Genomic DNA, 17,097 nt, shown 5'->3' with positions numbered 1-17,097 from the left:
ACATAGTAACAAGCTGTCAGTTGCTAAGACATACCAGTACGGCAAGCCATGGTAGGACAATCTGACAGATAAGGTGAACGTTTTAATATTAGTCTTATGATTGACTTTTACCCCAGTTTGTCAAACAGTTCTTCACCCAAGAATATTTTATACTTATATTTGAATGAAGAAACCATGTTAATTTTCACATCTCTGTCTCTATCACTTAAAGTAAAGTCTTTCAAACATTCTGTAAAACTCATAGCTGGCTGATAATATGCACTGAAGCTATGGACTTGCACATTATAGAAATAAACATTAACTCTGATCCATCTCACAGTAAAGGCTTGAAGCTAGTCCTTAATTAATTTGCATTTCTCAGCTGTCTAAACTGAAAGAAGCTTGAAGTGACATATCTATAATGCACTTGATGTACACAAGAAGTATTTATCCAGGTTGTTTTTATAAAAGCTTCTTAAACACCATAATTCATCCAATGTCTAGTCTTGGCTAAGCTAGCAAAAATTGTGTAAAAATTATAGAATTACAACAATAAAATTGCAAAAATTGGGCAACAACAATATGGGAAAAAGTTACTTTATTATAAAACAAAGTAAAAAGAATAAAATCTTTAAATAATACAATAGCGTTGTTGTGACTTTCAATATATTTACACACATCGAGAAAAAAAAAGGTTTCAGTCCTGCGAAATCATATCCAGATTAGCAAGGTGCCTCATGGTGGGTCTTCCATGAGGACAATTCCAAGGCTGTTCGATTTCTCCCATGTGAAGCACAAGTTTCTTCATTTCACTGGTGTTAAGGGCAGTGCCAACCATAACCTATGTAAACAAACACTCCAAATCAATATGTATAAAAAACTAAACACAACAACAAAGCACAATTACTCACCAACTATTTGGTCAAACACAATAACGAATGCCCAAAATCATAGGCAAAAATTGACAAAGTGGAAAAGTGACAACTTCCAAGTCCTCGGTGTATACAACTAGGCTTATGATGGTTTCAAATGCCTTGTTCTGATTAATTGCTAAAGTTGTTTTTTATCACAGCATCCAGTATTATCAAGATATTGGCCTAACCTACAAAAAAAATTACTTTTACAGGTATATTAACTAAAGGAAATGTGTGTTGCTTTACTGTATGTTCAGAGTAAACAAATGTTTTAACCTAATTAAATTACAAAAGAATTATAAAGTGCAACAGATAGGTCCACACAGAATTTGCAGCAGTAGAAATCTGCAGATACCTGACCCCATCATTCACTCTATTTACTAATGTAAATATATATTTATTTAGTTTGTTATTTTAATTTCTGCAATAATTACCAAATGCAAATGTTTTAATGAATTGCATACAATACAATTTGTAAAGTAATATTTTCTTTTATTGGATGTATTAGGACCTGCTGTAGCTTTGCTTACCAAACAAGTGCTAATTGGATTTGCATTATAAACCTTAAGTAAAAGTTAAGAGGTTTATTTATTTATTTATTTATTTATTTATTATGACTTTTATAATATTCTGCACAGAAATATAAAAAACAGATTCTGTTTTCAGTGCGAATTAATTAGATTATCTGTTGGAGCCTTTTTGCAGTTAACATACACTCACCTGTTACTTTATTAGGTACACTTGTCCAACTACTTAACGCAAATCTCTAATCAGACAATCAAATAGCAGTAAGTCAATGCATTTAGCATGTAGAAATAGTCAAGATAATCTGCTGCAGTTCAAACTGAGCATCAAAATGGGGAAGAAAGGTGATTTAAGTGACTTTGAACGTGGCATGGTTGCTGTTGCCTGATGGGCTCTTGTGCTGGTCTGAGTATTTCAGAAGCTGCTGATCTACTGGGATTTTTTCACACAACCATTTCTAGGGTTTACAGAGAATGGTCCAAAAAAGAGGAAATATCCAGTGAGCAGCAGTTTGTTGGGCACAAATGCTGATAGAAAGACAACAAAAACTCAAATAACCACTCGTTACAAGGTATGCAGAGGAGCATTTCTGAACGCACAACACGTCCAACCTTGAGGCCAATGGGCTAAAGCAGCAGAAGACCACACCGGGTGCCACTCCTGTCAGATAATAACAGAAAACTGAGGCTACAATTGGCACAGGCTCAACAAAATTGAACAACAGAAGATTGCTAAAACGTTGCCTGGTCTGATGAGTCTCGATTTCTGCCTCGACAGTAGGGTAAAAAAAATTTGCATCAACAAAATGAAAGCATGGATCCATACTGCCTTGTATCAATACTTCAGGCTGGTGGTGGTGGTTTAATGATGTGGGGGATATTTTCTTGGCACACTTTGGGCCCATTAATATCTATTGAGCAACGCGCCAACGCCTGAATATTATTGCTGACCATGTCCGTCCCTTTATGACCACAGTGTACTCATCTTCTGATGGCTACTTCAAGCAGGATAATGCGGCATGTCATAAAGCGTAAATCATTTCAGACTGGTTTCTTGAACATGAAAGTGAGTTTACTGTACTCAAATGGCCTCTACAGTCACCAGATCTCAATTCAATAGAGCACCTTTGGGATGGGACGGGAGATTCGTATCATGGATGTGCAGCCGACAAATCTGCAGCAACTGCGTGATGCTATCATGCCAATATGGACCAAAATCTCTGAGGAATATTTCCAGTACCTTGTTGAATTTATGCGATGAAAGATTAATGCAGCTATTAATGCAAATGGGGTCCAACCTGCTAATAGTATGGTGTACTAAAGTGGCTGGTGAGTGTACAATTGCCCTATGGAACCTCACCTAAGGTGGTATAATTTTTTTTATGAAGTACCAGGTACTAGTTATAGAATGCATTGAAAAAGCCCCCAGAAGTGAGCTGTGAAAATAACAGCACTTCATTGACTTTGAAAATCAAGCATTCTGCCTCCAGCACTTGAGGTATTTACCTCTGACAGGTGGTCAAGAGTTTGCTCAAGAGCAATAACTGCACTCACCGATTTGCGACATGCCCTGGATGCAAACATCTGTCTTACTCTAGAAGGTCGACACATGATTCCAGGACTGTCGCTAAGCATGAAGATGAGTTCTTCAATGTCATTCGGGCCAAAGGTCCAATTCTTACTTGTAGGTAAAGACACCAGCTTTACTCTGTCCATAACCTGAGCTGAAAAACACACCAACCCACATCAATTTGGGAGAAAACGTACCAAATAAGAATTAGTAGACAGATAACCCACCATCCTCATCAATGAGAAAGTCAAAACCATTCTTTCTGAAGATTTCAAGGTTTTCCATGAGCACCGTTTCACTGATTGCTGGGAGATGGAGACTTTGTGGACTGGATATGGAAAAAAAAAAGAGAAAAGATCTTTAAAAAACATAAATCCCTACTCCTATTTCCACTTATCTGTGCTGTGTGACTTACACAATGAGCCGCTGTCCCTTTAAGACGGTGTTCTGCTGTAGCATTTCAAAATTGTACTTTTCGTCTGTGGCATGCTGGTCGATAATGAAAAGGTCAGACTTTATCTTGGTGATAATAAAACCAAGGTTGAATTGACCAATGATTTCCATTTCCTTGAACATATCTTTGCTGTAAAAAAAAAAAAAAAAAAGAGTTGAAACCTTAAAAATAACATTTAAACTAATAAACAGAAGGATTTTGGTACTTTGAAGGCTTAGTCTTTGCAAAAATGAAAACGTACATTGATTTACTTATCCTCATGTTGGTTTAATACCAACCTGATATATGGTTTAATACATGTCTTTCTTTATATTAATATATTATTAATATATTTTTTACATTATTAATATATTTTTAATATATTTTATTGAAAACATTTTCATTGTTTATTTCATGTTTCATAGATTTTTCATAATCCAACTCGCAGATCTGTGGTAGCAAACTGAATAATAAAATATAAAAATGACACCGCATACTCTTCGTCTTCTAAATAATGCAATCAATTGAATTTTTTGTTTTAAAGCTGCAAATGCAATCACTTATTGTGCCCGACTGGTTTATTCTCATTGAAAATGCTTACAGTCTCTGGTGTCAACGAATACACAAAACTTTTACTCTATTCTGGATACTTGACTCCACAATTTAAATGTTTTGAACTGTGGTGTCCGGTCAACTTTAATCCCAACTCCTGACTCCTCGTGGAATGCGATGTCAATGCTGAAATGATATTGTGCAACACTAATTTGTAAGAACATATAGGGAAGTTAATCATGTCTGACTTATTACTGGGTAGACTGTCACTTCATGACAGGTATTCGCATCCTTTGTGACCAAAAGAGACACTTTGGCCTTTCTCACACCAAATAAAATGTGCCCAGAGCCACAAAACATATTTGACCTTGAATACAATACAACTAGTTGTATGTACAGATCATAGATTGTATAATATAGATGCAATGAAGAACCTAGTTAAACCACTAGGTGGCACTAGTGTGAATTTTATTGTATTTGGATGCAAGCAAGCGTCCCTAGTACAGGAGAGTGGCATTGCTGTTTATTTACACTGCTTTGGTTGTATCTTTTTTTTTCCCATCAAGCTTTGAACTGGCTTTAATTTGAATATAAAGTAATACTGTTTAAAGTTTTATTTTGAACATTAACCACTGGTTCCTCATTTCCCAAAGAAGGACCCAACGTTACACAACATCAGGAAAAGGCATGGCAGGGTTTCTGCAGGTTCCAGCAAGTAAATTTAAGACAGTTCAAGACACTTTTGAGCTCATTATGAATGAGATTTTAAACAGGGCTAAACGCCAAGGAGTTTTTCAAATGGCCCAGTCGGAAAATATTTTTATCTGCCCAATCAAACTTTGTTGGTTCATAATTTTTTTTTTTTTTATTTAATAATACATTAATACAATACTAATTAAAAATATTAATATTTTAGTTAATTCTGAGCAAAATATTTTAAATATTGTGTCAAAACAAGCAAGCTCTAGCTATAAACATACACTTTTCTAACATAAACTTATATATATTTTTAAAATGTTTAAAAAAATGATAATAAACTAAATGTATGCACAACAGTCTGTCTGGGTCGCTATACATGAACAAAGGAAAATTAGGATCTGTTTTAAAAAAAGATTTAAGACCTCCAACACAATTATTCATTAAATTAAGATGTTTTAGGACCTAAAATTATATATTTAATGATATTTAAGACTTTTTAAGACCCCACACACACCCTAGACATAGGAAAAGTGATAAACAATACATACCAAAAATATAATTTCTGTTGCATTTCTAAAACTGAAAAACTACAATAAAGAAAATGTTTTGTGTCTCTGCAGGGAGATCATAGTAAGAATCAGTCTAACCTTATTTCTTTTTTAAGCTCATCCTCAGCAGTCTGGTTTTCTCCAGGGTTAATCTTCGCCCTGAACCTTCTGTATTTCGGCTCTTGTTCATTGCTCTTTGTCCTCTGAGCCTGTAGCCTCTGCATTCTTTTAGAAAGTTCCTGCTGAGAAAACGGTAAAACCACTGTTTTCTTCTTTATGTTGACTGGTGCATCAAATTTCAGAGAGGCACTCCTGCTTTTAAAGTCCACCAAACAGTTCTGTGTTGGAGGTTCATCTTCCCGTCTTGCTCTTTTTGCTTCAGGACTGAAAATTCTGTTCTGGTGTTGTTCTGATTTAGTCTCTGGCAAAGTTTCATAACTCCATAAATTCTCATCCATAGGTTCATCAACAATCTCAGCTTTAACATCGGTTTTATTTATAACATGGTGTAAAACGGACTCAGAATGGTTTTCCTGTTTAATCTCTGGATCATCTTCAGCTGATTTTGGGCTTGCAGCTCCAAAACCATCAGCATCACTATCAAAAGCGCTTTTATATTTAACTGAACAAACAGTAGATAGTTTTATAGATGAAACAGCGGTGAAACTTGTAGGCGATTTTAAAGGTGGTAAAAAATCAGTCACTTTTTTAGAGCAGCTCACAAAGGAAAGCATCTTCTTTTGAGAAGAATCAGCACAAGCAGCTTTGTGACTAGATTGTTTTGACCCAATTCCAGGAGCCTGGTGGTTTGAAAATGCTTCTTTCAGTCCGGCTAGATTGATGGAAGTTTTGGGAGGACCATCATAAGTAAGGGTTTCAGAGACAGAGCCCATTTCTTGATCGTCTGAACAAGCACTTGTCCCAGTTGGTCTACTCATGCCTTCAAAAAAAGAACATTAAGAGCTGTAATGACATTTTAACACAACATTATGATATACCTCAAAAAAAGTCATATACTTACTGGTAAATGCTGGAGAAATGTGATTGAGGCTGATTTTATTGACACCAGTCTCAAACATAGCAATGAGTGAGCTTTTCAGAATTGCCAGCAAAAGTTTTTCCTCTTGTAGAAGAATCTGACGTTTGTCTGGGGTCACATTCACATCGACACAGTCTAAAGTGTGAAAGGTCGAACCAATATGAATGACAAATTACATTAAATAAAGTATGTACTTTATATAAAACACACTACTGCTAAAAACATAAATAAATCAAGGGTAAGGGAGATTTCTGCCTGCCCACACGGAATGTATTATACTTAACTACACTGAAATATTATTACAATTTATAAGAACAGTTTTCTATATTAAAATGTACATTTATTTTAAATATGCCAAAGTTCAGGTTTTAATATACAAATCTTAATATAAATCATTCTAATATACTTAACATATATCAGCGGATCTGCCCATGTCCATCATCATTAGTCCTCTTTTGACTAAAATTCAGTAAGGTTACTGTAGCAGTAGGATAATAACTTGGGATATTGGTAAATGTCAAGTATGTCAGGTACATTATAAAGGTAGTCAAGTTAACAATTTTAACTTCATTTTGTTGTGATGACTTAACTGCAAAATAGTCTTTTCATACATCTTAAGCGCGAGTTTTCCTACTTTTACTAAGCATGAGTCTAAATGGGCAAATAACATGGTGGGTGTGGAGTACTACAGAAAGTTTCAGCCCTTGTCATTCTGGCTTGAGGAAATGTCAAAGTAAAGCTGTACGGGTCGTTCACATATCATATGAGAAGTACAGATGCTTTACACCAATAAAAACTTATGTATGCGTATAAATGTTCATTACCAACCTTTCTATAAACATGATTTGATTATGACTGCAGATCAATGACAATGCGAAATAGCCTACTGTAACATCTGCAATTATATAAAATAAATAAATAAACGCAACATATGAACACTTACAGACCCTTACAGTCTCCGATATGTTATCAATTACAGAAAAACAACACACAGCAAACATTTAGTCCTTATTTGGGTTCAAAAACAACACATAACATATAGCTCACAGTCAGTGCAAACCTCTCATCTGTGTCTTTAAACTTCACCAGCACATGTAACCTCAGTTAGAAAGTAATTCCAACACTCTGAGTTCATAACAGTTCAAAAGGTGATGATAATAGTTATACATGGCAGTTTGTTCATGTTTTAGGTTGCTGAAAGAATCATTTGCTCCTTTGTTTTTTCGTGTGTCACTCTCGACTTTGGCCATTTCTGAAAGCATCAGATGTCAGAAGCACTTCAATGATTATGTGCACGTTATTGTTGTCAGCTCAAGAAGTTTGTTATTTCAAATATAGATGCGTGGCGAATGCACACGAGAAAGTGAAACCACTCGTGCTTTAGACGGCCTTGTAAACAACTACGGGGCACAGGGTAGATTCTGCTCTTCTTCTTGGCTTTGTGGTTGTTCATCAAAATCATGACAAGGTTCGTTTAAGCTTGGATCAACCATAGCTCTTTATTATCTGTATAGATTATCACGGTGTAATCTCTTGGCTTTGAATTTAAAAATGCTGCTTTCTTTGTTTTCAATTTCCTGCTTTTGCATGCGCTAAAATGTATCTCTGTAAACCAATTATATTATTTCACACCAAACTCTGCACAAAACTCATAAGTTAAATAAAAAAATACATTGCCATTTTAGATACTGCAAAGCTGTTTTGAATATTACATTTCAAAATGAATTTTGCTACCCAAATCAGAATCAATGTTTAAAATCTTACCTGAAGCAACAGCGATGTTCAGAGCAACAAAAGGGTATTGATGCCGATTGTACATGTGATAAACCTCATTCACAAGCTTGGAGACCTGTAAATATTTCCAAAATAATAATAAATATTACTTTCTATCACTTTTTCAAGTATTTACATCAAGGTAATATTACCAACTGATGAAAAAAGACCATACCTTTACTGGATCACAGGGTCTTTTATTGATGAAAAAGAATTGTCTGTCTGTAGCACTTCGGCCAACGCCATGATCTCCTTGTGACACAAACCCATCAATGCTAGAAGAATTTAACAACAGCAGGAACATAACAATTCAACATTCTTCACATTGCTTTTTAATGTGTTTGAACAGGATTGGTAATAAGCTAATCTTTCATGTTTACACAGAAACACTCACTTAAAAAGGTCTTTTGGAACGTCTACCCCACCAAGGCCATAGTCTTCCTTAACTGAATCATTGGGAGATATTTGACGGAAGGGAATCAGACTTTGAAGCTAAGAAGAAATAAAAATGGTATTTTAAAACAACTTGGATATAATAACACATGAGTTATATTTTCCATAATGCAAATAGCATGTTTTATAATCTGAATATCATCTATTTCATACGGAAACCCGTGAGGGATGTGATGATGGGGGAAAAAGATGGGTGAAAGAAAAAAAATGGATGGAAGAAAAGAAAGTCATAGGAAAACAAAAAACTAATTTTCTCTTAAATGAGCACAAACAGTTACTTAAGTTATCAAAATAAGGCGTCACTTTAAGACTGCACAGATCTATAATGAAAGCAATAGATTAGTAATCTGTTTGTGCTCATTTAAGAGAAAATAAGTTGTTTCAAATAAAAACACACAGGATGGACATGTGTACATATTATTAACACACACCCAAATTCCAAAGTGTCCTGCACTTTAGCTCCTCTTTAAATGCTGTGTACAGAAGCTGATCTGGCATCAGTTTATCATATAGTGCGTGTCCGTCAGTCAGCATTATACATGTACTCGCTGATTCAGAGGTTGCATATGAAGGGCAATGATCGATGCACAGCTTTAATGGAAAAATAGTGAATGCAGACATTTTTATATTAATTTCAATGTGCTTTCAAGATTAAAAATATTGGAGAAATATAGGAAAATACTTAATGATAGGATGATAGTGGGATAGAATAGTAAAATACAGGAAAATCACAGCAAAAACAGGAGGGTTGTCATGTATGATGTGAACAGGACGTGTTTGTTGAACTAGTTTTGTGAGGGAATGCAAAAACTTTAAATAATATATTTTCCTTTCACAAATTTTTTTTCCCAACCATCATGTCCCTTCCAGGTCTCCGTAATCCCAGGGTAAATCATGCAGAGTCTGTGTCCACATTTGGAATGGTGCTAGAGACACACTTCGATATTACTTATAATTTCTCACATGCTGATTGTTTCGGTTTCGGGTGTATTAATGCCATTTTATGCATTCAGAGTTATTTATACTGTTAAAGAGTTGGAATCTGTTGCTCAAGCATGGGTCAAGCTAAACTATTATTTAAACAAAGTTCAGTATATGCCTTTTCTAAATATTTTACTTCCAGGTGGTAATAAGTTTTGCATTTATTTTCCATGCCTGGCTCTTGGTTATGTAACCAAAAGTAGAAATCCTCTTGTGGGCACTTCCTCCGGGAAAAGCATGTATACTCTTCATCGCATAACAGTCAGTGCCCCAACAAAAGGACTCCCAAAAAGTGTGCTTTTGGATGTGAGGGGAAAACCTATCTTGTTTATCCATAGTTAATTTGACCCCATTCAGACATACTTTTTAAATAGTTTAGCTGACGCCTCTTCACAAGTTATTTAGAACGCATCCACTTTTATATGTCCGTGCCAATGCATAAGGTTTATGCACCCCCATGCTCTGCGATGAAGATTAGAGCTGCTGGATTTACAATACGTCAATTCATCAACTTCTCATAAACTGCACAAAAAAGTAAATGGCTGTTTAACTGGAAGAGTAAAGTAAATGTTCTGGTTACATAAACAGTAGCCGCGTTTCCACTATCGCGCATAAAGCGAGCGAGCCAAGGCCAGTCGCGTTTCCACTGTCACTTCCGGGGCCCAATCGGGCCAAAGTGGGGCTTTCTCGTGGCCAGTGGCCGGCCTTTTTCAGCCCGCCGAATACCATGGGCCAAAAAGAGCAAGCTGGGGCTTCGGGGTGGAGTAAAAGAAGAGGCGGACACTATTTTTCTGATCTCACACAAATGCATGCACCATACAAATAAATAAGGGAAAGAAAACATCTAGCCTTATAGGCTGGTGTCTTTTTGCTTATGATCGCCCTTGTGTTTCTCTTTTAAATGTAAGGCTGTTGCATAAAATAATAAAATCTTGATTTATAAGTGCTGCATCCTCGTTGATGTTTCAATAACGCATACTAATCTTTACACCATATTAAAGAAAGCAGACGGTAAAGGTTGTCGAGAGTTTTTGTCAAGTTTGAAAGGTGTGTTTGTGCGCGTTTATATGCCTGTATGTGTGTGAGACCGAGCAAAAGAGCGCTCCCTTCACAACTCTGTTGATGCCGCGAGCGGCTTTTTCTTTTTGTTATTTATTTTGGAGATAATACACAATCTGAAAACAGAAAGACAAAAAAACTTTACAAAATACATATCCACTTTTGTAGGCTCAAAACAATAGTGTCATATCTTGATAAAATAGCCTAAGCTATATTGAAATAATTTAAAGATTTACAAATATCGGATGTAATAAAATCGCATTGAATAAATAAATCAATATAGAACAAACAATATAACAATTTATTTAATTTTTAAAGCAATCTTAAACTTTCATTTTACAAAGGCCCATCTGAAAAAAAGATTTTAGATATTTCTAAAAACATTAAACACCAGAGGAGGTTCAAAATGTTATCTATAAAGTATTTGGATACAATGATATTGATCAAATCCTGCAAACAGAGCATTTTTTGGGTGAAAGCAGGAACTATGCAACCTTTTTTTCTGTCCAATTTACAAACGCATCGGGGAAAACTGCAAATACAAAATGTGTCCTGTGTCCTCAAACAAGTGTTTATGTTTTTAAGTGCAAAAATTTAAAAATGAAATTTTAAATACACAAAGAGCTTTATTGGTGAAAGGCTGCTGAGTGCAGCGAAATATCGGCTATATTTTATTACTTGCTCTTATGTGCTGAAATACTTAACACTTTCCTTAAAATCACAGAATAATATGCAACATTCCTAAATAAAGGGGAATCGCATATTAATGTCATATAGCCTATAAGGAAAAATGAATCTAATTGTTTGACAGCGTCTATCTAAATGAGGATGTTATAAAATACATTTTCTACCGAGTTATTGACGGAGAATTTCTGGGGTGTTATATTATGGATGGTGTGCTCCCTACGCTGGCGAGACCACTTGATGTTCGATGCCAACAGTCGGTTGGAGAGTAAATGAATATGATGAATGAGAACACAAAGGCCTGTGCGTATAGACATACAATAAAATGCGACAGTTGTCTTCATTTTACTCATTTTGTGATGATGTAAGGGTGTACTTTATCTGCCTGATTTATCTGCGGGTTGTGTGACGTTTGATTCGGGGGACGTTCTGGAGGCGGGGTTTGCGTGATGCGTGAAGCTACTAGCCTGACAGTGGAAACGCAACATTATTTTGGCCTCTGGCCCGGCCCGATAAAAGCCCTGGCTCGCACTGGCCTGACAGTGGAAATGCGGCTAGTGTGTATCTAAATAACACATTGTAACACATTCCGTCTGCCATAGACAACAGCATTCATGTAACGAAGTCTTGTTTATTAGTAAATATTATTTCATTAAAAGGACTGATGTTTTGATTTTTGACAAGCGCTGCACTCGTGTTTCTCACTGTGGCTCAGTGCCAGCCATTGCAGGAGGACAGATTTGAATTCAGCAGCTGATCAATGATGTACTGAATGTTCTAATCCTACAGGTATGTCAAATCGTATGTGTCGTATTTGTTATAGGGTTATGATTACAAAGCTGTAGCCCTGTTTGATTTACAGTGATATCGCAGGATGCAGTCGGTTGCTAAGCTGACTTTTTCTGAAGAAAATCAGAAAGCTGTAAATTTGTCTGAAAGTTATTATAAAATTAAAGACTTGAGAGAAAAGATAGATGAAGTATTACTCTATAAGTACAAGTACTCTATAGGCACTTCTCTATAGTCAAGATTAATATGAGATTGGGCTAAGTGAGTGTGATCCATTCTATTTAATAAATTAGTTGAGACTTGATGTTAATTTGGTGCTTATACTAAATGCCTACATACTTACAATTTGTTTTAAACTATTTTTTTTCATTTTGTTTTGTTCTAAAATTAATCGCACAAAGATTTTTTGGGGCAAGAGAGAAGAATTTAGTTGCATGTTTACATGGTCTCTAACATTATGATTTATTTAGATCTAATGGTAACATATTTTTCAGTCATGTTCAATGAAAATGTTCCACCCAAGCCCCAAACAACGCAAATCATTTTTGATAAGGCACTGTGTAAGATACTTTCAGTTACTCAGCTCATTTTGATAGTAACCTGTGCAAGATATTTTCTGGAAAATATGATAATATGTCATAATAATGTAACAGTGTTCTATATTTGTCAGTTTTGCTTGATGAATGAAAGCTCTTAAATGATCCACTAAATAAACTGGTAAGTTTTACCTGTTTAGGTCCAAAAACAGCTCCAATATTGTCTCTCATGCTATTACTGCCACTGGTGCACAGTACTGTGCTGCGCTTTCCTTGTCCCATCTGGTTGCTGCATGTAATCCTCACACCGGTGGAGATGATACAGTAGGACTGCAAGACGAAGATCATCTTGGAATATTCCTGTAAAGGACATTCCATTTAACCAAACACAAAAGCCCTAACCAGTTCACCATCAAACATTATATATTTACACAATTTTTTACTCGCACTCAAGTTGTTTCAAACCTTTATGGGTTTAATTTTTTGCTGAATGTAAAAGATGTTTTGAAAAAAGTTGGAAACCAGTAACCATTGACTTCCAGAGAAGGAAACACAAATATTATAGAAGTCAATGGTTTCCAGCTTTCTTTAGAATATCTTCTTTAAGGTTCAGCAGTGGAAAGAAGTGGGAGTAAACGGATGATAGAATTTTCCGTTTTGTATTAAATATATATTAATATATTAAAAATATATTAAATAACTAGATAAAAAAAAAAAAACATGCATTCAATCATCTCCAAGCGACCTTTTTGATGTTGCGCTGGAACTCCTTGTGCCGAACAGGTAATGTAGAGAAAAGCTTCTGAAGAGTGACGGTAGTGCCGTGTTGGCGTGGATGTGGTACACACTGAGTGAGACGACCATCATGGTCATAAACCAGCCGAGCTCCAATCTGAGCACTCTCATGACAGGTCACAACACTAAGATCACTGCAATCAGACAAAACAGTGGAAATTATCATTCTGCCATGATCATTAGTTATCAACTTAAAGGGAAAGTTCACCCAAAAACAAACATTTACTCACTGTTTACTAATCCTCAAGTGGTTTCAACCCTTTATGAGTTCCATTTCACTACACTACACTAAATCAATGGTTACAGATTTGAAGCTTTGTTCAAAACATCTTCTTTTGTGTTAAACAGAAAAGAAACTCAAATATGTTTGTATCATGTGAAGGGTGACTATAGGCCCAGTATATTTCAAATGAAATACTTTTTCATACGTCCTCTTATGGCCAAAAGAGTTTTGAAAAGGCTGAGTGAAGGTTTACTGTTTTCGAAGACTCCAACACCCCCAAGCTGCAATAGGTGAGGTTGTACTTGTCATGCTGCTCACATGTACTTCATGCATCACATCTTTATAGTTTCTGATTTGACAAGAACAGACACTGAATGACACTGCTGGTGTGTGCAAACTTGTAGAATATTAATGCGACAACGAGGTGGGCTTCTCGTCCAGTGTGAACCCCTCCAAGTCTCCAGTGGGTTCATGTGACTAGTGTTAATGTTTTGGATGTTCTTCTCCTGTCTGATCTCCACTGAATGAGAAACGAATTGGGAGACCAAGGAGTTCCAGAACACACCAACTGATTGCAGAATCGTCATTGACCAATAGTAGCTCAAAGGAGTTTAGGAGTCAAAATGAACTCCCCAAAAAGATTGGTTTGGTGAGGGGATTCGAACTGCTAAAACTCAAAAAAGAATTTAATTTTAGCAGGATTTGTTCAAAATTAAATAATTTCAGTTTATTTTTTTTATTTAATTTGAGGTATTTATGATGCCTTTAATGATGACAGAATTTTCCTTTTTTTCGTGAACTATTCCTTTAAGCTCATATTATAAACATTAAAGCAATAATTCAGCCACAAATTTTATTCTGCCATCATTTACTCTCTTTTTACTTGTTCCAAAACTGTTCGGCTCTCTTTCTTCTGATAAACAAAAGAATATTTGGAAGAAATCTTGAAACCTGTAACTACAGACTTTCATAGTATTTATTTTTCCTACTATAGAGGTCAGTGGTTACAGGTTTTCAGCTGTCTTCAAAATATTTTCTTTTGTGTTTAGCAAACGAATTCAACTCAAAGGTTTGAAACCATGTGAGGGGGAGTAAATAATGAGAAAAAAATTATTTAGGGGTGAATTATCCCTTTAAGAAGATATAAATTAAGTGTTACCTGAGAGCACAAAGTGAACTCAGAGCTTCACCACGAAACCCGAACGTCTCCACGTGTATCAGGTCAGAAAATTCTTTCAGTTTTGAGGTGTGATGTTTTAAAGCTGCAAATGTAGAGAAGACAGAAATTACATACCCTAGTGGTGAACATATTCTAATAAATCAGATCATGTTTTTGAGTCTCTAATGCCTGAAGAAAAATAGATAAAAAATGCATACTTTAAAATATTATTACAATAAAAAAATTGTTTTAAGTTCAGTAAAATGTTTTATTTTCAATACTAAAAGTTTACAAAAGAGTTATTATAAGCAGTACAAAGTAACATTAAACTTTTACCTGGTCAACACAGGATGTGTTTTGTTAACTCTAAACTAGAATTACTGAAAATAAAACGGAAACTAATATAAAAAAATTAATAGAACTGTGTAGAAAATAGAAAATAAAACATGATTTCTGAATAAAAAAATAATTATTTATATATAGAGAGAGAATTTTCCGTCACTTTAAATTGCAATATTGCAGTTTTACTGCATAAAATGAATTCAAGAATATAAGATACATATCTAAACAGGTCCGTGTACATTTTGTTCATTTGTTTTCCATTTTCAAACGGAATAAAGGAAATGGAGAAAACGGCCGTTTTTCCGTTTTTCTTTTGCTCACGAGAAAACGAAAAAACGAGATTTTGGCTGGATTTTCGTTTTTTGGTTTAGGGTAGGAAAACGGATAAACGACTTTAAAATTCATTTTACACATGTAGGCGGTGCTGAAACGCCCACTTTCCTCTAATTGGTTAACCAAATCTGCGCTCGTGACGTCACCCTCAAAATAAAAGCCTTACATTGGATTTTCTCCTATTTTAATTTAATATATGCCTTTAGCCTATTGTAAATATTTATTTGATAATTAATACTTTTTTATTGCAACGTCAAAGTAGGCCTGTCTTATTATTATTATTTTTTGTTATTATTTTGTCGTTGTTGTTGTTATTATTATTGTAGCAGGGACATAGCCACAGGTGTGGCAGAGTGTACTGGTGCCACCCAAAGTGGCATCTTGCACCTGAAAATAGATGCCTTCGCACTCAAGCGCGCGCAAAAAACTTGCACAGGCAAAAGTAATGATGAATGTGTTGAAGGAAAAAAAAAACATTCTAATTATTTGTTAATAAAATAGTGCAACATTATTCTCAGTCAGTGTAAGCTGAAAAAATTAAGATCGCCAGCATTTCAAGGGCGGTTTTATTTTTAGTTCATTGCTGTGACGCGCTATATTTCACTAAGGCTGCATGGGACTGCGCATCTTGCTTATTTTCTCTATTTTACATACAGAACATATCATACAGTCCAGGTTCTACCGTTCTAGTGAGTGTGGGGCATTGCTTTACAGTGGTAAAGTGGATTATTTCTTGGCAAATTCATAATGATTCACTTTGTTTAGCAATAAATTTCATAGTTATAAAATAACTACATTTCAAGAATATGTTAACACTTTCAACTATTTAGGATTATTTATTGCATCAAAAGTAATTTCAAAGTAACATTAAATGTACGTATAAACTGCTTAATGTGTGTGTGTAAACACCTAAGATGCAAAAAGCTTATTTAGACCAGAATAGGCCTACTAAATGCAACGGTCAATGTATGTAAACTTATGACCTAAAATGTCTTAAATGACTAAATTTAAGTCTTTTTAAGTTTTTAAATAATTTAAGTTTAACATAAATGATTTAAACTTTGAACTTCAAATTAACAGAGTATGGCAAATAAATTGTTTATTAAATGGAGGTCAGGTGTCTATCTTAATTATAATTATTAAATATTATGACACTATAATTCGGTGGTGTATTGGAGAGTACGCACCTTTTAATTAATTAATTTTAAATAAGTGATTTATCCTAAATAAAATGCAATGGGATCGGTGTGCAATGAATAGTTTGAAAACCCCTGGTTCAGACTAGACGAGCTAGCTGTCTGTGCGGTGCGCTAATAACTTGGCATTTGTTCTTTTCGGTGCTGCCAGATGCATTTATAGTGCATAAAAAATAAAAAAGATAATTCGGTAAAGCGCGCGATGCGCGCAGGAATAAGCGCACTATATGCATATGTCGAATTAAGTTCTCTTTTTCTTTAATCAAGAATATTACATTCGAGGAATTACAGTTATTAATAGCTTAGTCCTTATAAACGATCAGTTTATAAAATACACAATTTACGGATCAAGCCTAATGAAGAATAAGAAGAATATGCAACGCATTATGATCCTTGAATGATCAGAGCGCATTTATATAAACTATATATTTTATATAATCAATAATACTAAAAAACATTATACATTTAAAGTAATGGAACATTATATGTTATAAAATCTAAACTATTATTTAGGCT

At 34.9% G+C, this 17,097-nt stretch overlaps 1 protein-coding gene across 3 annotated transcripts in view; it reads right to left on the bottom strand.

Annotated features, from left to right (window-relative positions):
• Positions 1–562: 562 nt before the first annotated feature.
• pms2 (PMS1 homolog 2, mismatch repair system component) overlaps positions 563–17,097 on the bottom strand; it is a 33,906-nt gene continuing 17,371 nt past the window's right edge. For all 3 annotated transcript variants that reach the window (XM_087276061.1, XM_087276063.1, XM_087276062.1), the window contains exons 4-15: positions 14,711–14,813; positions 13,279–13,462; positions 12,726–12,893; positions 8,426–8,523; positions 8,207–8,306; positions 8,023–8,107; positions 6,241–6,393; positions 5,319–6,159; positions 3,403–3,570; positions 3,215–3,315; positions 2,972–3,141; positions 563–820 (exon numbers count right to left, since the gene is read on the bottom strand). In XM_087276061.1, the coding sequence (XP_087132187.1) occupies positions 677–820; positions 2,972–3,141; positions 3,215–3,315; positions 3,403–3,570; positions 5,319–6,159; positions 6,241–6,393; positions 8,023–8,107; positions 8,207–8,306; positions 8,426–8,523; positions 12,726–12,893; positions 13,279–13,462; positions 14,711–14,813 (2,315 nt within the window). In that variant the 3' untranslated portion in view covers positions 563–676. The remainder of the gene's footprint in view (positions 821–2,971; positions 3,142–3,214; positions 3,316–3,402; positions 3,571–5,318; positions 6,160–6,240; positions 6,394–8,022; positions 8,108–8,206; positions 8,307–8,425; positions 8,524–12,725; positions 12,894–13,278; positions 13,463–14,710; positions 14,814–17,097) is intronic.

The sequence above is a fragment of the Danio rerio genome, chromosome 12 (genome assembly GCF_052040795.2).
Source record: "Danio rerio strain M-AB ecotype USA chromosome 12, GRCz13ab, whole genome shotgun sequence".
Lineage (NCBI taxonomy): Eukaryota > Metazoa > Chordata > Actinopteri > Cypriniformes > Danionidae > Danio > Danio rerio.
This window is presented reverse-complemented; position numbering and strand designations above follow the sequence as displayed.